A 21,977-nucleotide genomic window follows, 5' to 3' on the forward strand; every position below is an offset into this window, starting at 1 on the left:
ATTAAATTTCGTCAATCAATGGCTAGTAAATGCCTATGGAGTCATTTCGTAAATATATCATTTTCTCCGACTTGTTATGTTATAATACATTTTTAAATCATGCAAGATTATGGTCTGATACTAATTATGATCATATTAGCAGCTTGATGATGAAATCCGAATCAGGCCAACGATATCTTATTCTCTTATTATTTTTCATAATCTTTGGCTTACTTCTACATTCAGATTTAGACAAGTGATTTATTTTGTGGGCTACGAACTTTCAGTCATAACTATCCCGATTGGCTATCAAACTTCCTCTGTGCCGCTCATTACATTTAAAGCATGCAACAGTCTAAAGGAATAACGTACAATGTGTTAAAAATATTGCGCTTCCAAATTGATGTTAAACTTCACGTAACATTGTCTGAATTATTCTGTGTATTGCATCCTTTGTTCGTGGGCCGAAGCCATAAAATACAAAAAAAACTTCTTCTTCGTCATCCTTTACTGTCCAATGACGACAATTGTTTAATGTTCAAAATTTATTTACTATTTATGTATAAACTGTTCTCGTCACGATATGGCTGAAATATTGTCAGTGTAAGGTGATATGTTCACTTACACACTGTTAACCCCTTTTATGGTCAGCGTGCCAATGTTAAGTAATAGAAGTATTATCACTAAACGTCACTCGGCTCGCGACTGGGATTTCTGTCAATTAACTTCATATGCACATAAGCTCTGTTTGGCTGTTGCTTGAAAAAGTCCATTTGGTTGTCCTTACTGACGCAAACACTGACAAGGTAAAATGACGAGAGGCTGAATATGAACTATCGATAACAAACAAGCACTCCCTGGGGGTACACTGATATCAGTTTGTTTTACATTATCATCGCACTGAATCGTTGGGGTGCCGGGGTACAACTTGCTGTGGTGTCAGTGTATTTTACAATAATACGTGTTGACTCTTGCCCCATTCATAATCACCGACTGGCTGACTGCAAACTAGCTGCATAAAATCCAGGATAGTGTTTGTGTAAAGCTGTACCACAGTAAAAAGAATCGTCAAACCTGTCTCGTCTAGAAGTGTAGTGGTTTATTTTCAAGTGGTCATGAAATCGACAGTCTGTGCCCACCGTCTCTTTCATCATTAAAGGTTCGTGCACGCCTGAAAACATAGCTTGACTGTACGTCTAAATCTAAGAAATCTATACTACACTTCTCAAATTATCCATTGTCGCCTCAAACTCGGCTGTGGTGATCAAAACGCGCACACATATAATCGACATACATGTATATCGGAAACATCCAAGTGTTCATATTGATATTATAACGAGGACGTTATTGACCACCTTTTAACATGTCGGACATATCAATAGTGCAGAACAATTGTGTATTTTAATAGTCAAGAATACGATGTTAAAACTGTTTTATGCGATAATGGGGCATTGAATAACTAAACAAGTAGTGACATTCTCAACTGATTTGACACCAGTTCATTTTCATAAACTTCGTGAAATTTAAATTAAAAGTTAAAGTTAGAAAGGGTGGTAATTGTCCTCTCTGTAATGGTAAAATAACTGGGTGGCTTTTGTCTTAGGTGGCTTTTGTCTGGTCACATTTGGCCGGGTGGCTTTTGTCCTGCTCTGAGAACAAAAAACTGCTGGGTGCACTAAAACGACCCTGAAATAAAACATTTTACCCCTATCAAAACATGAGAGGATGTAATCAATACATGGAGTAAACTGTACATGTCTGTCTGAATCGCCGAAAGACATTTCTTGCACGATACAAGGGCGGATGTAGATTTTTGAGAAAGATGTGTGTGCTTGCGTGTGCGTTTCAGGAGCTTCTGATAAACACAACAAACCTACTCTCTTAATGGATGGCAAGACACGAGACTATACTCTTCTTGTACGTGTTTGTTGAAGTAAGTTTCTACATTTATGTTAGTTCAAACTGTTGATGTGCAGGAAAACAAAGATCAATGGCTGTGCAACTTTTTATTGTGTTGAGTGCGACGTTTCGGAGTCGAAACTCTTTGAAATAGAGAAGGTAACTTGCCATAGAACTTAGGTTTCCTTCGTCGTAACAACTTCTAAAATGCCTGTTAAGGAACTTGTGATGTGTAGTCTATACACGCCACGTAGTAATTTGTACCTGTTATACAGAACTGTTAATGGTCGTGTCACAGAAACAGAATACTCCACGAGGACTCGTTACATACGAATCACACACGACCTTCCTTTGGTATCTCACCATACCTGGTATTGGGAAGGGGAGGTCAGATACCATTGGAAGGTCACGAGTTTCGTACATTTCGTATGTAATGAGACATACGAGTGTGGTATTATATTTATTACCCACGTTTCATATGCATTAAAAGTTTTCATTTTTATGGTTTCAATCCGAAACCGGTTGCAGAAAGACGTTGCGAAAGACACTTTCGACGTTACACGGTGTTGGCATCACTACGTATGCCCTTGGTAACTGACTTCACGGTGCATGTCCGTTGTCATCGCCTCGAACAGCCTCATACAGTAAACTATTTCATAGAACCCATTTTCTTGGTTTGCGGTTGCTTCTGTCGGCTAACATGACTGGTGGAAACCTTGCGTTTACATCTTCCGACAGATATAATGTCTCAGTTTGACTGACAGTTAAACAGCGACACGGCAACGTTAGTAATGTTCACATTCCCACAATGCATATAAGTTGTACAGTGAATGAATTCACATGTTTGTCATGAATGGAACAGTAGTTAAGTCACAACGTGACGTCATTGAGAGGACAGCGCTTATCCAATCAAAATCGTTAGAATCTCAGGTCACGTCGTCACGACACAGGTCAAGGCGATACGACTCTCACGTGACGTACTAGATTAATATGCAACTACCCATACGTTGGCCATGTCGGTAGTAAAACCGCTTTTATACTCTGTGAAAATGTACTAAAGTGTGAAATAGGTACTTGGAACTTTAGAACATCCCAACAGGAACATAGGCTTATATCCCTGGTTTGTGTGGTTGGAATTCGTCTTTTCAAATACAGAGGTCCATCAATAGATCCACAAATCGTTCTTTGCCGCCGTTTGATGACACAACACTCGTTGGATTTTCAAAGGATTACAGAAGACCTGGTTCAGATAGCCAATATGGTCTCATAAAGATACTCAGACCATGTGTGTAATAAATAGAGATTACAAAACCAGTGGAAGTCGAAAATATTCAAACGAGATATTTTTAAACGTTTGGATTTAAACGTTTGGTAAAATCAAAATATCTTGTTGGAATACTTGCCATATTCAACATCCACCAGTTTTGTAATCTGTTTATGACACACTAGAAGGGAAAAAAGTGTGCTCAATGATGGCCAATGAAACAGACGATGCCGGATGTAAACAAAACGAAAGTGTGATAAATCTGTTACGACTTCTTGAATACTATGAATATAAACATATAAGAATATTCAGTTGAAAATATACTATTAATCCAGAAGATATCTAAACTGGATTTTAATCATCGACAAACCTAATGTTTTGTTTGGTGACTGCTTCAATGGAGTTATATTCTTAATTCAAAATATCAAAGTGGCAACAGAAACTTCGGCATTATGAAGTCACATAGTTTAGTTACACAATACGCATAGCTTTCAACTGGTTGCACAACACCTGTTCCAAATAACCGAACATATCCTAAAGATATTAAGGACACTTGTGTAATAAATGCAATTACATGATAGCACAGCCACAGACAGCATCAGAGAGGAGATTCGTCAACCAACCTGCCTTGCTGGTGTCTCAGGGTCCCGACTGACACAAAGAATTCTTTATTTATCTCTAATGATCGAATCCCGATCGATCCATTCACATGTTGCATTTGCTGCAATGGCATGCATCAGTGGTAACCGTGGTTACAGACAGCCTATCTACAACAGCGGCTATCATGACAGCGGCCAAGTTGCCTGATTTCATTACTATTCACAGCAATCAAAGCCATTTCCTAATTTTGATGTAGATCCCCGTCTTTCAAAACGCATGTCTTTACCAATAAAAGATTTAGAACATGTAACCATAGTTTTCCTATTGGGGTTTAATAAAAAATCTGTTGGTAAGGCTGTTGATCTTGTCTGGATCACAATTGTGACTAGTGAATTTAATGAAGACATTCGTACCATAGATTCGAGAAGAGTTGATCAAAACAAACTGACAAATGGATTATCTAAAGTCATAATCGATCCAGCAAGGAGTACCCCTACCTCTAGTACTTTGATTGATCTAATCTTTGTTTCACATGCTGCTACTTTACTATCTTGTGCACTTGTGTATGCTACCTTGAAAAAGCTCTATGAACACTTGGCTCTTTTGAATGGATACAATACTTTCTTCTCGTGAAGTAAATTAAGTAGCAGATCGGTTACACAATCCCATAACTAATCTATGTAACAAACACGTGCCTAACAGAATTGTCACTATCAGACCAAAAGATGTGTCATGGATGAACAATGAAACCCGGAGTTTGATCAGAAAACGTAATCGCATACAAGATTGCTAAACGGCACAACTTACCATTCAGGCTATACAGAAATATAGCTACGTCATCCACCAGAATGGCAAAACACTAATGTACAGACAAAACTGATGAAATAATTAATGACAAGCATGGAATCAAATTATACAAATGCAAATCTTCAGTATTTATTAATGGTCAACTTAATGACGATAGCACCGAAATTGCAAATATAATGGCTGAATATTTCACAATTCAGACAAAAGTGGTTATCCAGACAGGAACATTGATGTTATTTCGTATACTGATAATTCTTTTTTTTCTGAACCCAAACGAAGCTTATGGTGTTCTTTCTTCTGTAGATACTGGTACTAGTACAAAAGCAGTAGGTCCAGGAGGAATTACCAATAGGTTTGTGAAAATGAACGCTCGATCTTGGCTGCCCCTCTATCTTTAACCAATCCTTTTTCTGAAACTACATTTCCATAAGTTTGGAAGGAAGCCTCTGACGCCCCTTTTCACAATACTAGTATTAATGACTTATAAGCATACCTATACTTATACTGAATTATATTAGATTTATATCAAATTATATACAGACCCGTTACAGTTACAAGTCTAGCAAACATTTTTAAAAGTGTGTTTTCAGTTATTTTAGAGACAACGACAAAGCATTCGACAGGGTTTGGCACACGGGTATCATTTATAAATTAGAAAGATATCGTATAAAGGATAATTAATTAAAATGGTTTGAGAGTTATCTTGATAATAGAGAACAACGTGGTGTAATTAGTGGATTTAGATCTGATAATAAAGCTGTTTTTCTGGAGTACACCAGGGTGCAGTATTGGGGCCACCCTGTATACAGAAATACAAAAAATTGTTTACATAAATGATATAGTTGAATGCACTGATAGTAATATACGCCTTTTTACGGAGCGGTATTCATATAAGCTTGTGCTTGTATATCAGTCCGATTCCTTTATTTGGAAAAACACATGTTCAAGTCAAAAACTGATGATAAAGTCACACCAAGACAGACACAAACACATACACAAGACACACAGCACGTTCTGACCCTAAAGAGCCTAAAGAACATTTTGGTAGATGAATGCTGAAATTATAGACAGTAATAAAATACAATTTTGAGTGAAAACCGGTCGAAGGAATGTATACCTATCTAAGACAGAAAATGTTTTCACTGCCATGACAGTGTAGTAGATGATGCTTATGTTTTAATTGAATGCGTGTTATATTTATGTACTCAACAAAATTAGAAACTAGACACAGGTAAAACTCGACCTCACACACACGCCTTTGGAAAAAAACAGATGCAGTTACTCAGGAAAAGACACAGACGATATTGTTCTCTATTGTTTTTAATCAATGAAGAGGGTAAATGCATAGTGACTATACGGAAAGGAAATCACACTGGTACCAAAGGCAATCAAAGTTATGTCAGTATCATGTTTGACTCCATTCAGACGCTAGTCTCGCCGCACAACGTCTCCTCGTTGACCTGAAGATTTGGAGAAAGAGTCGTGCCGGTCGGCGCCACTGGTTCACCAAATTACGCCCCAGGTCCTGCAAAGTCTGTGGTCGAATCCCCTGTCTGTGTTATTGTCTTTGGGTAAATCCCAGGTGACGTCGCACTTAGAGAGAACGTTAACGTCGATGAACAGGAGTCAAATGAATCCAGTGTATTGTCTCTGGGCCCTAATACCTGCACGTCGTAAACGACTGCATTTGTCAGTGGTGTCACTTTACCACTGGACATTTCTCTACTGGACTAAGTAGCGATCACAAATCAGTTACGAAGATGACGCAGCTATACGGCGACGTCAACTCGTTGTGACGTCATACCTGGCACGATTTGTCTGTCTACTGTATCCAAAGGGACGTCCTATATTCGTGACGGTTCCCCCCATGTTTTCTATTTTGCACATACAATACAAGTATTTGGTGAAAAAGTTTGGCAGTGTTGCAGTGACTGCTTATTGATAATGTTCACTGACTGCTCAATATTTGGAAATTTGTATGCAATTTTTTTCCACCTCAGAAAATACATGTGTTTTTATTTTTGCTCAGAACGAATATATTTAATTGATGCATTTTTAGTTTGCAGTGTGTTGTATACATCTAATATTGAAAGAGGGTTTTCAATATTCAGGGGTGTCTTTGCATGATTTCAACTTGCCAATGTCTGCCTTTTCATTTCTAATCATGCAAAACATATTTTATGTAGATAATGGATTACTGTATCACCTTATAGCATATATGTACCAACAATAGAGCTGGCAATCAGTATATATCATAAGCATGGTAGATATAGATATTATTAACCTTGATCTCTACTGATCAGGAGGCTGTGTCGTTGATGTGGGTGGCTACGTGTAATTTTCGCTTGGGAAAGTCAGGCTGGTTGGTTGCAAGTATTGTGAACACTGGCCAGTGATTTAGTTCATCCCCTCTGCATACGAGGAACTTATCAATCAACCCTACCTGCTTGTGTAAACGTGTTCAGCCTCCCCTGCTCACTACAACCCGCTGGGAAATTCCCTTGTCATCATTTTGTCACTGGATATCTTCTTCTTGTTTTTGTGTTTTTATTTACTGAACGAAAAAATAAGGGATCACATGAGAACACATGTGTTCCCTTATTTTTTCTGTGTTACTTCACAGGCTTCGTATCGTGTTGCTCTTTAAGCGAAATAACTGGATTAATCTAAAGACAGATAGATTTTTCCAGTAATATGGCTATTTTTAATGGTCTGGAATTTACATATAAAGTACAAATCAAACCGAAGTACAACTCGTCTTCAGTATCAAAATTACAATTGATACAACTTTCATTTACATTTATATTTTTATATCTACCACATTAAATTTATCAATTATGGACAGACAGTCGAAATTTTGACATTGTCAAGTATTTCTATAAATTACTGGAATAGATTTTGGTAAATAATATTACAAAGTACAACAATCTATGATATGCTGATAAATAATAGTTACATACCTTTTAATAACTAGTAAAAGAGTTGTTCCGTTATCGTTCGGGTTAAAAAGTATTCCTAATCTGCCTTTCAGTAGTGGGTTTGGGCAAATTGGAAATGAAGGCTTGTGTCCAGATGGTCTTTGTCCAGGTGGTCTTTGTTCAGATGGTCTTTGTCCGTGTGGTATTTGTGGAGTGGTATTTGTCCTCCGAACCTGAGTGGTATTTGACAGCCGAACCTGCTCCTTTGGAAACACTTTCATTATTTCTTTCAGTGTCCTCTATTTGTCTCAGTGCAAAAATTGATTGATAATAAAATCTGTGTATAATTTCTTGACATTTCTTCTGTATTTAATCTCACTCGTAATAAGATTATATTTTGGAGAAGCATTTATATAGGCTGTTGAAGCTTGTTCTCTAATTTATTTTCCTTGTGTATTTATTATTGTTTGTTGCATATTACATTATGATATCTTTCGGGAAATGAAATACTGCTTGAATCAAGTCACATCACGGTGCAACAGATGATAGTTCTTAATGTGGCTCGGATATAACACGGACATCGACATTTACGTTAATGTTAGACATCTCTAGAGTAATATGGCAGTTGTGAACTTAACGCTTTACCTTAACCGTCAAAGGTATGTACATAGCGGCAGTACAAGAGATTTCCACCTATACCATGCGTCCTAATGTCAAGATGACAGGATACGTTTATTATGCATGACCTTATCAAGTTTAGGTAAACCTACCACCAACCAGCTGGAAACGGGTGTGGTTTTTCTGTGTGTGGTGGAGTAGGTTGAGGTAGGATAGTAGCCTGGCATAGGTACAATGTGTGAGACCATTTTCGGGTGTCCCTCGCCGGCGCAAAAATAACCTCACTCATACACTCATACCCACCGAAGTGGATTTCCCAATTGGAAATTGTAATCTATGTCTGACCACCCGATCCCTTTAGTCGCCTCTAAACCATTTCTAACCCGGATCTTCACGAATCGAAATTCATGCCATAATCAATAGCTATTCAACAGTAGCCTTTCTGCATTCATAGTGATCTATTATCACCATACTATCCGAAGTCAGAAATACAAGACGTAGCTGAACACCATGTGCGGTGTGAGACTACCCCACGTTCGCTGTTCGGAGGTCTTCAGCTTTTGCACCGCAGCAAATGTATGTGTGTGTGTGTGTGTGTGTGTGTGTGTGTGTGTGTGTGTGTGTGTGTGTGTGTGTGTGTGTGTGTGTGTGTGTGTGTGTGTGTGTGTGTGTGTGTGTGTGTGTGTGTGTGTGTGTGTGTGTGTGTGTGTGTGTGTGTGTGTGTGTGTGTGTATGTATGTATGTATGTATCATTCTCCTTACCTTGGCCCTTAAACTCGTCTTGTTTAGAATTTTCTGTCATGGTATTCCTATCGAATTAGGTGGAAAAGAAAGAACAAACCCTGTGACATGTGCGATGTTGTCACCGGATGACATATAAACCAAACCATCATGTCAAAAACCCAATACATTATAATTAAACTGTAAACAAATAAACATTTTTAAAAACAGCCAATACATGTTGTGTAATACCATCTGTAAGACTGATGTGTAACTTTACGGATCCGCCTGGAATATGTCAATTCAATACTTTTTGAAAATAATGTAATAATTGATAGACCAGGTTTTGTCTCTTTTCATATTCCCAGAATCTGCAATCCAGTAAAGACAGAACTTTATATGATTGCCCCCAGTAATGATTACCTGTTCAAACTGTACGAATCCATTTTTCAATATGGTAGCCATATCCGCCATATTGCTGAACCTGTTCATGTCTATAATTCAGAAATATTTGTTCAAACTACACTTTTAGTTAGTAGTGGGGATACACACTTTTCAGTTTTCGAACTCTTTACATTGTTTATGATCACTGGATTGATTACTCGATAATTACACCTCCGCCCTATGCCCGGAATACTACAGTGTGCGAACAGTAATCAAGCAGCAAATTTTGTTGTTGTAATGACCTTTGCACGAATGACAATTTTGTTCAAATTCAACTCTCCTGATCTTCTATATACATATACGTTCCTTTAGATATATATTTGTGAAAAGTATTCAAACAGGCATCTCATTAAAATGCAAAATACTTAGTTTGATTCATATATACTGAATATATACGAGTTGTTGAATGCGTTGCGGTAATGACACACATTAAAATCACTCCCCTCATAATGAAAAACGAATGGTGAAGTACCTGACCAGCAACGATGCCATCTAGTGGAAGCTAAACACAGGGTGTCAAGGGAGACTATCTATATTATTTTCAGTGCTAATTCTCTTTCTGTTGCGGTAATGACAATATCTTCAGGAACATATTTTTAAATCTAAATTTTTCAGACTTTTACTTCATACATTCATTCAAGCACATTCTTTAAAAGTGACCTAAAGGTACAAAGTGATCTTCAATTTTGAAAATTCGACACCAAAAAATGCAAAAGATGTTGGAAATTGGGGCATGCCTAAATATCTTGATTGTCCATTGTGTAATTTTCCAAAATTTATCCAAGAAAGAAACATCTTTTATTTAGGGATTAGTATGTTTAGTGTCGTATATCCATAATGTAAAGTAACTTTCAGTAAATCAGTACATGCAATAGAAAAGCTGAGCATTAGGGTCACTGGCTCAGTAAGGACATTGTCATTTTGTCTACTATGACCCTATTTCCACAATGAAAACCAGTTCAAGGAAAAACAGGTAAGGTGTGTCTAGATCAGGCCGTGGCTGTTAATAACGAAAGGCACGCATTGTCGCCAGTAAATATCGGGTATACATTACCTCACTTTTGTCCCCTTTATTGATCGCCATACCAGGCAGGCAATGGATATACAATATTATTGATAGCCAAGGACAAACATTACAGTGTTGACCACGGACAACACCCAAATGAAGAATATCCATGGTGGCGTTGCTAAGTCGAACGTGGGGAAGTCTGAACTCGTTCATAAGTGAATACCACGCAACTGCACGCCCCGTTACCACTGACCTATATCGGGACTGTAGCACAATTGTTGGCAATCGAACAAATCCGTGTCTTTTCAGATTTGCAATAATGTGTTTGACAAACTGACAGATCTTATTATCGATCAATCAGGTCATTTCCTATGTAAGACAAGATATTTGCGATTCAGTAGAAGTTTATACAGTCAATATTTCAGCTTGGTGGACATGCAGAAGTGTAGTCTACACGGGTATCTCAACCAAAGCATACCGAAGATCTCGGTTCGATTCCCCAGATATGTCATTGTGTGAAAATTGGTTTAAATTTCCCCCGCCATTTTAATGCATGAATATTGCTACAAGCAACATACAAACCTTATCCCTTATTATGGTTTATGTTGAATGTTTTGTCCCATCATTTATGTCTCAAATGTTCTGTATCACAGGATAGTTTATTGCAATACCTATTAATACTATGCTGTTTTGAATATGTGGTATGTATACTATATACAAAGAACTCACTTACAGGCGTCTTGGTCAGTTCACAGTGGGTTGGCTGCGAAATCGAGCATGGTAGTATGTTTTCATCGTAAAGTATAATGCATACATAGTCTAATATATATCGTATGGTTCTTAATACATGCTTATATTTTGATGTTTTAGTTAAATAACATTTAGAGGAAATGAAAAGAGCTATGAACTTCGGCAGCGGTAACATCATCATCTCCTTGAAGGAAGACAGATCACAATCACCATGCAACCTTTCTCAAAACCACCAGACAACCTTTCTCAAAACCACCATGCAACCTTTCTCGAAAGCACCAGGCAACCCTCCTTGAAATCACTAGACAGCCTTTCTTGAAACCACCAGGCAACCTTCTTTGAAACCACCACACAACCTTTCTTGAAACCACTAGACAGCATTCCTTGAAACGACTAGACAACCTTCCTTGGAACCACTAGACAACCTTTCTTGAAACCCCCAGGCAACCTTTCTTGAAAGCAACAGGCAACCTTCCTTGAAACCACTGGACAACCTTCCTTGAAACCACTAGACAACCTTTCTTGAAACCACCCGGCAACCTTCTTCCAATGAACTTCTTAAGCCTGTACGTAACGCATTGGCTACTATCAAAGTCAAGAATTCTTAAGGCTACGAACGTTTCGAGAATAAGGTTACTGGTACTGGTATGAAGCAGAGGCGTAGGTATTTCTGACGATTTTAAGAAAAATTTGAGCGAAAACAACATAACATGCTCAATCGTCTGCTCACTTGATTCAGTGTGTTCTGCAGTTTCTTTTCAGGCAAGTCAATTTCTTTATGTAAACCCGATAGGTTGCAAAGCTTTATATTTAGATAGTATTCAGAACTGGCCCAACTTGTGTGGATGTTTGGAAACAATCACGTGTTAGCTCGGGCTTTTTTTCGTTGTAATGGTAGTGTTCGTAGTGGTTGCGCAGGTTGTTGAATTAAATGAAAGTATGGTCTACAGTTTGTCATTTCAGAACAAACTTTGTTCGGAATATTGGTTGGGTTGTTTAGAAATTTCAACATTCACGACATGGGGGTTCCAGGTCGGAAGGAATGCCTTTGATGAAATTTAACACTGTAACACTGCTTCCATGGAGCTTTCCATATGGGAGACAATTTCCCTCTTCATCTTGGCTTTAGCCTGTTGAACGACTTGTTGGGTGGGAGATGTGAGAGCAAATGTGTCTGTAGAAGGGGGTAGGTCAATCTTGACCCCTTGCTATTCGTAATAGATGAGATATTCATCCACGCTTATAAAGTGATTGTGATAGTCCTTGACCTGCAAATTGTAATATTTGGTCCATTTCTTAGGGTCATCCAGATAGGGTCTGCAGTATCTCCTGTTCATTTTCTCCATTTGAATACTCTTGGTTGATGAATTGACACTGTCACGGGTCCACGGCTCAATGAAGCTAGATTGCCCTCGTGGCCCTTTATATAGATGTCCGATGAACTCTTCTCGTGTTCAAAAATGAGCAGACCGTGGTTTTGATCCACGGTCTTCTGTGTTATGAGCCCAGTGCGTTTCCTCTACGCCACTCTACCTTACTTACAAGTTAGGACTTTTATATCAACTAATGACAACCAAGGACAACCAAATAGTCACAAATACAAACAGTACATCACACTCTTATATGTGTAAATCCTTATGACTACCCCAGCTGACCATGTCTTCCAGAGGCCCTACCAGGGCTAAATTCGAACAGTTTGGAGACCATTTTTCATGTTCACTCCAAGGATCATCCTCTATGTCCCAGTTCTTGAGAATGACACCACATACACACATACAAGCGTCTCCTCTGAGCACGTACACAAATGCCGACTAACTAGGACTATGTTTCATCTTCACTGGCCAATACTGAAAAGAATTCAGCAGTTTTCAAATCGTGTTTGAGGTTTGAGAGGAATACTCTCCATACATAGGTACTCATCATCACAAGGACATTCTGTCTCGTCTGTCTCTAGTCCCAGCAACTTCCGGTGCTTTACATAAGAAGGAGGAAGCTTGAAGTTCTCGCCGGGGAAGGGTATATAATAAAACTTTGACCCGATCGAAGGAGGTTTGTGGTGACAGGTTTCATGACAATGGTTTTGACATCAAGGTACAACAGGGAGAGAAACCTGGATGTCGTCTGTGTATTCAGGGATGAATGTGATGCATGATCTAAAATGAGGGGGTTTTATAGCTGAAATGGAAACCGGATGAAACCAGTTGATCTATCTGTATTCCATGATGTCTTCGCTACGCACCTGATCTACAAATACACACATGACCGTGATTCAGTGTGACTAAATCTACAACTCATTAACACGTGACAAACTCTTAAGCGGTGTTTTTAAGAGAAAAAAAATTAAGAAAAATGTGTTTCTTCAGCGTCCCTTTTTGTTTGAGAGAAAAAAAATGAAAATGTGTTCCTCCGTCCTCCCTTTTTTCTATCAAAAATTTAAAAAAGACAAAGTCCTACCGCCCTCGTCGCTTTTGAAAAGAAAATATGCCCGAGAAACATTTAATAATTTAATTGAATTATTACTTTTATGCAGCCTAAATGGTCAGGCTATGTAAATTGCATTGACAGCTTGTGAGACTGTCGATAGTTAAGTGTCTGACTTCCGTTGATAAATACGAAACGCAAGATGTTTGTGTTCAGGCTTGCAGCTTCATTGAGTTTATGATTTCAATGTTTACTTTATTTGGGTTTCAGGTTTCTTGTAACGGACTAAAACCATTAATTTTCAATTTGTTTCTATGTCATATAAACTATACATTCTTTTGGGAAAGAATGTAACGTGAGACAGTTCAAGGATAAAAGAACTATTGCAATAGTATTCATTGCAATTTTGGTCGCAACAAGCTATCGCTATCGTCATAGTCTTTTCCTCTCAATTGTCACCCTGCTTATCAGCTCTACAATCCGGCACGTTGTCTAAACTGGATTATTTCTTCAGTCCCGATGAGTGCCAGTTTAGAAAGCTTCCACTGTATATAAAGTTACGGTTGCAATTTCTGAGTCAGCATAACGGGAAATAAGTGTGGCTCTGAAATAGTTCTCCTATATGATTTGGAATAGTTTTTAAGAGTTAGTAGACACATATGGTGTCTGGTCAGACAGGTGAAAAACAATAAATATAGCTGTCTTGGATTGTTTTCACCCACTCGTGTTGACGGATATTTCTCGCTTACAGACATCAAAGTGTCTCAGTCTGGCAGTTTGAGTAGACAACATAGTGACGTCCATTCCTCCAGCTCTACAACCCAGCAACTTACAATTCACTTAGGTACCTTAATGGGGACGGCACTCTGCAAAACTAGTCGGCGTACCCAGGACTTGGGAGTTTTACTGGGATTTTGTTCCGAAATTGTCTTGGTATTAATCAATTGCTGCCGATAGCATAACCTAACAGGCAAGCTATTTTCGAAACGTTCGTAGCACTACGAACTTCTTATGCCCGTTCTTAACACATTGGATACGATCAAAGTTTATGAATTCCTAAGGCTACAAGAATAGGGCCAACTCACTATCTAAGGCATGCTTCATTTGGAGATCTCACCTTCGATTCTGATGACCTACACTTCAGCATGGGGATACATTTCATGACGGTTGAGGATTAAGTGTCAAAAGGTTCTGCTGACAACGTTTACTAATTACAGTGGACATACTTGGTAGAATGGTGAATGTTTTACCTGTTGTACTTAGTGACCCCTCAATCATATTACTTTACGGCGCAATGTTTTTGGTTGTCTTTTATGATATTTTTCGCTTTGGTGGAAGTATCAGTGGGAAGTTCGTTTAAAGAGACAGCCTTACACGCAGCGCACATCAATATCGCCAAATTCAAGCATACCAACGGCAAGAACAGTGAGATTGTCATGCGATCTTCTTTTAACGAGGCAAGTTAAGCCTTATTGGACTGTTTAAAGTCTGTTCTCGTAGATATGAAGGCCGTAGATTTCGTATTGGTGAAAACTAATAAACGTGAAATACCAAATGAAACGCAGATCATAATCAAAACATCAGACTAAATGTGTATGGTTGTGTCCTAGAAATAACACAAAAAGCTGTTTAACAAACTATCATTGAAATATTGACTCAGTTCACTATTTGTTACAAGGGAGTGCCTTGGAAGGAAGTCAGGTTTTCGAGAAGTACGTGCACAATCTCTCCATCCTTTCATCGCACACTTGGTTGTCCCTTTCTTTACAATCCTCCAACCACCCAACAAATAGTGAATTGTGTCAATATTTCTTAATGATAGTTGTTTCACAACATTTTTTTATTTTCAGGGTCCAGTTTCCTCAAAAATCTAACAGAGTTGGTCTAATGTTTTCATTATGATCAGCTTTTCATTGCGTAGTATACATTTATTTGATTTCGAGTTAGACTGCAATTCATTTTTCCTTTTTGAGCCAAACGATGAGTGAATATGGTTTTACGCAGCGTTTTGGAAATATTCCAGCAAATATCACGACAGGGGACACCAGAAATGGGCTTTACACATTGTACCCATGTGGGGAAGCGAACCCGGGCATTCGAAGTGACGTGGGAAGGCTGTAACCACTAGCCTACCCGGCCGCCCATTGAGTCAACCAGATTGTACCTCGTATCATAGCAATGGCTGGGCGCCATTCGGGTGGCCATTGTCGGCCAGTCATTCTTGCCGTTGTCCGCGGTTTCCGGTTCTCCCGCATATCTATGCTTCAATGGGCAAACTGTAGTATCCCGAACCTCACCCGCATATCGATGCATGAATGGTCAGCCTGCAGTATCCCGCACCTCACCCGCATATCTATGTTTCAATGGTCAACCTGCAGTATCCCGCACCTCACCCGCACATCTATGTTTCAATCGTCAACCTGCAGTACCCCGCACCTCACCTGCATATCTATGTTTCAGTGACCAACGGGCCATTGCATGACTTCGATTACACACAGCTGACCTACAAGTGACTATGTTAATAATCGTCAAGCATTTTATTTCATTGTTCATCAATAAGTGAGATACATTCAGTTTACGTGACTCGGGAAATAAGCACACCTGGACTCAGAGAAACACTCTCCCCCTCATGATTGTATTTTAACATTTCTGTTTGAATAAGGAACAACGTGAATTGTACTACTTGGAAAACAAACAACAACAAATATTTATTCAAAAAATTTCGTAAACCATTATACATACAAAATACGGACGGAGATTATGGCATCAGTTTTCAACACTTTGTGATGTCTAGTATAATGACATTACCGTGAACATCGATTCCCTGAACAACAATCGTAAAGTAAACAACAATCGTAAAGTAAACAACAATCGTAAAGTATATTGAATTGTTTTCTGTTTGGCTTTACAATATATACTCACAGCAAACACACCACTACCTTCTTTATCATGGTGTGATACAATAAAACAAGATATAATATATTTTCGATTTGTTTTGTTAGTTGGCAGGAAGTGCATCCAGGCGACATACCCAGTGGACGGATGAAGAGAGTGACCAGACACACGGGGTGATAAAACATGAGACGTCATTTCTTACAACGCCATGGTTCTTTAAATGTTTGCCAAATTTTATAAATAACATCATTATCAATATTGGCGCCAGCTATCAATTTCCTCTGTACAAAATCACAAATGTCTACCTTTTGTCCATTGTCAATCCAAGAGGGGTGGATTTGCATCACTGAGGTACTAGTCGCTCTGGGTAATATACCCCCAATGTACACATCCTCGATTTTTAGGAAAGGCATATGGTAGAAGGCGTTTAACATCGACAACGCCACTTCACGCGTCATGATGTAAGCATATCCAATCAAATATGGCGGGTAGAAAACAAACGGGTACTCTTTGGATGACACAGTGTGTTTTCCAGATCGATGGGACAATGCATATGGAAGCTTGTCGCCGAGAATAAAACGTCCCTTCATGCTGGAAACTCGCTCCATCATCAACGGCAAATTCACAAAAACATCATCATCCGTCTTCAATACATACTTCACACTTGAGCAGACTTCTTTCATCCATTTAAACGCCATTAGGATCTTCAGCGTTGGTAAAAAGTAAGATTCAGATGCGTTTATCTGAAGGATGTCGTTGTGTAGTCCAGACTCGGAATTTAGCTCCAGGTTTTCCTCGGGTTTCGGAGCAACCCCGAAAAGAAATACAACCTTCATACTTGGTCGGGAATTGAGCAGAGGCCATGGTTGGTTTACCCTGCCCCATGTGTCGCGAATGCTGCGTCGTTTATCCCTGTTTTCCACGACAGAGAGCACCAACACCAGCAAGTCCAGCTCTCTGGTGCATGCGTTGTGTGAGGGCGACAGTAACACTCCCTGATCGAGAAGATTCAGCGTCTCTTTCCGCAGAACGAAATACTCTTCTGTTGGAAAGATGTCATTAGGTATAAAACACACAGCGAGGAACAGACCTGTTCCTAATGTCAAAAGTATTTTCTTCAAGCAAGCGTTCCGCATTGGCCGGGAAATGGATTTCGTCACATTCACCCCTTTCGATAGACTGTTGAGAATCGTACCCGCAGGAACACATAACACGCGTGCTGGACCTCATTCACGAAGCTCACCCGCTTATCACCCACCGTTTACAAATGGCTATTTTTATAGCGGGGCAGCTCACGGCGTTGGTTCTAAATTCCGTAGCGACGGCAATGACCTATTGTGAACAGGCCAGTTTACAAATTATCCAAATCTTAACGCGTATTTGCACAGGGGATTAAGGAATTCGTTGAGTCAAAACGTAGCTGGTTATCTAATAAACGGATTACGTTAAAACACATGTCGGCCAGTGATTACTGTGTGTAGGATAAAGCACGACTTACAGGTAATGGTTGAGAAACTAAGACCCGAGACCGGAGGGGTCTTACTCTCCTCACGATGGTCAAGGGCGTACTTTACCAACCATATCCGAGGAATGCCTTGCATCTTTGTCGGTCCCGTGGTCGCGAAGTAGAGCATCCGATTAGAGACCTGACAGATGCGGGTTCATTTCTGCTATGGAAAAACTGCACATGTAAGTTTCTTTGTGACGATATTTTTCGGTTGATTTCAAATACTCACACATCTGAATTTAAATGTTTATAAATGTTACTAGCCAATCGGGCTAGATATACCTGAAAGTTACAAGTCCACAAAATAACCCACCAGCCCGAAATCTGAATGTAGAAACTAAGCAACATATTACAAAAAATGTAAAATACCATTATTCATCAGGTCATAATCTTGCATGATTCAAAAGTGTATTGTAACTTAACAAGTCGGAGAGAGTGAAACATGTTCAAAATGACTCTACCAGTAAGGATAGTGACTGTGGAGATTTTCTGGCCCGACTGGACTGTTACTGGCCACGAACCAACGGGCCAGTGTCTATATAGCACACTGATGTTGATGTTAATATATAGTTAGGTAAAAGTAAATGAGTTCTTACTTACTACAAGTAAACTCGGCAAATAGGTCTTACAACAGATAAACACAGGAAATAGGTCACATACAAAAAGTAAAACCGGCAAATAGGTCTTTCGTACAAAAAGTAAAATCGGCAAATAAGTCTTTCTTACAAAAAGTAAAACCGGTAAATAGGTCTTACGGAGAGTAAAACCGGCAAATAGGTCTCACAACAGATAAACACAGGAAATAGGTCTTTCTTTCAAAAAGTAAAACCGAGGAGCAAACAAAAACCCCAAATGCGGATATTCCGGGAAAAGAAGCCATGTCTAACATGCCGATACAGGTGCCGTCAAAATGCCAGAATGCCTGTTATGACGAATTGGATATTTTACGTGCGATTTCAAAATTAATGTCTTTCGCACACGCCTGTTAGGACAGCAGACAGATATTCTATTATCATAAAAAGTAATTCATTTATAGACTCAGACGTGTTTATTAAATACTGCACAATTACGCCAGAACATATTATTTTGTTACCTGGATTTGATATAAATCAAACAAAAGTAAACTCGGCAAATAGGTCTTACTAACAAAAAGTAAAACCGGGAAATAGGTCTTATTTACGGAAAGTAAAACCTCGGAGGAAACAAAAACCCCAAATGCGGTTATTCCGGGAAAGAAGCCATGTCTAGCATATAGTTTATATGATACCTGCATATCTATGTTTCAGTGACCAACGGGCCATTGCATGACTTCGATTACACACAGCTGACCTACAAGTGACTATGTTAATAATCGTCAAGCATTTTATTTCATTGTTCATCAATAAGTGAGATACATTCAGTTTACGTGACTCGGGAAATAAGCACACCTGGACTCAGAGAAACACTCTCCCCCTCATGATTGTATTTTAACATTTCTGTTTGAATAAGGAACAACGTGAATTGTACTACTTGGAAAACAAACAACAACAAATATTTATTCAAAAAATTTCGTAAACCATTATACATACAAAATACGGACGGAGATTATGGCATCAGTTTTCAACACTTTGTGATGTCTAGTATAATGACATTACCGTGAACATCGATTCCCTGAACAACAATCGTAAAGTAAACAACAATCGTAAAGTAAACAACAATCGTAAAGTATATTGAATTGTTTTCTGTTTGGCTTTACAATATATACTCACAGCAAACACATCACTACCTTCTTTATCATGGTGTGATACAATAAAACAAGATATAATATATTTTCGATTTGTTTTGTTAGTTGGCAGGAAGTGCATCCAGGCGACATACCCAGTGGACGGATGAAGAGAGTGACCAGACACACGGGGTGATAAAACATGAGACGTCATTTCTTACAACGCCATGGTTCTTTAAATGTTTGCCAAATTTTATAAATAACATCATTATCAATATTGGCGCCAGCTATCAATTTCCTCTGTACAAAATCACAAATGTCTACCTTTTGTCCATTGTCAATCCAAGAGGGGTGGATTTGCATCACTGAGGTACTAGTCGCTCTGGGTAATATACCCCCAATGTACACATCCTCGATTTTTAGGAAAGGCATATGGTAGAAGGCGTTTAACATCGACAACGCCACTTCACGCGTCATGATGTAAGCATATCCAATCAAATATGGCGGGTAGAAAACAAACGGGTACTCTTTGGATGACACAGTGTGTTTTCCAGATCGATGGGACAATGCATATGGAAGCTTGTCGCCGAGAATAAAACGTCCCTTCATGCTGGAAACTCGCTCCATCATCAACGGCAAATTCACAAAAACATCATCATCCGTCTTCAATACATACTTCACACTTGAGCAGACTTCTTTCATCCATTTAAACGCCATTAGGATCTTCAGCGTTGGTAAAAAGTAAGATTCAGATGCGTTTATCTGAAGGATGTCGTTGTGTAGTCCAGACTCGGAATTTAGCTCCAGGTTTTCCTCGGGTTTCGGAGCAACCCCGAAAAGAAATACAACCTTCATACTTGGTCGGGAATTGAGCAGAGGCCATGGTTGGTTTACCCTGCCCCATGTGTCGCGAATGCTGCGTCGTTTATCCCTGTTTTCCACGACAGAGAGCACCAACACCAGCAAGTCCAGCTCTCTGGTGCATGCGTTGTGTGAGGGCGACAGTAACACTCCCTGATCGAGAAGATTCAGCGTCTCTTTCCGCAGAACGAAATACTCTTCTGTTGGAAAGATGTCATTAGGTATAAAACACACAGCGAGGAACAGACCTGTTCCTAATGTCAAAAGTATTTTCTTCAAGCAAGCGTTCCGCATTGGCCGGGAAATGGATTTCGTCACATTCACCCCTTTCGATAGACTGTTGAGAATCGTACCCGCAGGAACACATAACACGCGTGCTGGACCTCATTCACGAAGCTCACCCGCTTATCACCCACCGTTTACAAATGGCTATTTTTATAGCGGGGCAGCTCACGGCGTTGGTTCTAAATTCCGTAGCGACGGCAATGACCTATTGTGAACAGGCCAGTTTACAAATTATCCAAATCTTAACGCGTATTTGCACAGGGGATTAAGGAATTCGTTGAGTCAAAACGTAGCTGGTTATCTAATAAACGGATTACGTTAAAACACATGTCGGCCAGTGATTACTGTGTGTAGGATAAAGCACGACTTACAGGTAATGGTTGAGAAACTAAGACCCGAGACCGGAGGGGTCTTACTCTCCTCACGATGGTCAAGGGCGTACTTTACCAACCATATCCGAGGAATGCCTTGCATCTTTGTCGGTCCCGTGGTCGCGAAGTAGAGCATCCGATTAGAGACCTGACAGATGCGGGTTCATTTCTGCTATGGAAAAACTGCACATGTAAGTTTCTTTGTGACGATATTTTTCGGTTGATTTCAAATACTCACACATCTGAATTTAAATGTTTATAAATGTTACTAGCCAATCGGGCTAGATATACCTGAAAGTTACAAGTCCACAAAATAACCCACCAGCCCGAAATCTGAATGTAGAAACTAAGCAACATATTACAAAAAATGTAAAATACCATTATTCATCAGGTCATAATCTTGCATGATTCAAAAGTGTATTGTAACTTAACAAGTCGGAGAGAGTGAAACATGTTCAAAATGACTCTACCAGTAAGGATAGTGACTGTGGAGATTTTCTGGCCCGACTGGACTGTTACTGGCCACGAACCAACGGGCCAGTGTCTATATAGCACACTGATGTTGATGTTAATATATAGTTAGGTAAAAGTAAATGAGTTCTTACTTACTACAAGTAAACTCGGCAAATAGGTCTTACAACAGATAAACACAGGAAATAGGTCACATACAAAAAGTAAAACCGGCAAATAGGTCTTTCGTACAAAAAGTAAAATCGGCAAATAAGTCTTTCTTACAAAAAGTAAAACCGGTAAATAGGTCTTACGGAGAGTAAAACCGGCAAATAGGTCTCACAACAGATAAACACAGGAAATAGGTCTTTCTTTCAAAAAGTAAAACCGAGGAGCAAACAAAAACCCCAAATGCGGATATTCCGGGAAAAGAAGCCATGTCTAACATGCCGATACAGGTGCCGTCAAAATGCCAGA

The 21,977-nt window shown here is 39.2% G+C and overlaps 3 protein-coding genes across 3 annotated transcripts in view; 1 reads left to right on the plus strand and 2 right to left on the minus strand.

Annotated features, from left to right (window-relative positions):
• Nucleotides 1-21,977, plus strand: part of LOC137273437 (uncharacterized) — a 270,044-nt gene that overhangs the window by 67,119 nt on the left and 180,948 nt on the right. The window lies entirely within an intron of this gene.
• On the minus strand, nucleotides 16,516-17,460 carry LOC137271662 (beta-1,3-galactosyltransferase 5-like). Its single transcript, XM_067804092.1, has one exon. The coding sequence runs from the start codon at nucleotides 17,458-17,460 to the stop codon at nucleotides 16,516-16,518; it is 945 nt and encodes a 314-aa protein (XP_067660193.1).
• LOC137271665 (beta-1,3-galactosyltransferase 5-like) lies at nucleotides 19,744-20,688 on the minus strand. Its single transcript, XM_067804093.1, has one exon. It carries the CDS (start codon nucleotides 20,686-20,688, stop codon nucleotides 19,744-19,746), a length of 945 nt encoding a protein of 314 aa, XP_067660194.1.

Source organism: Haliotis asinina, chromosome 2, assembly GCF_037392515.1.
Source record: "Haliotis asinina isolate JCU_RB_2024 chromosome 2, JCU_Hal_asi_v2, whole genome shotgun sequence".
Classification (NCBI taxonomy): domain Eukaryota; kingdom Metazoa; phylum Mollusca; class Gastropoda; order Lepetellida; family Haliotidae; genus Haliotis; species Haliotis asinina.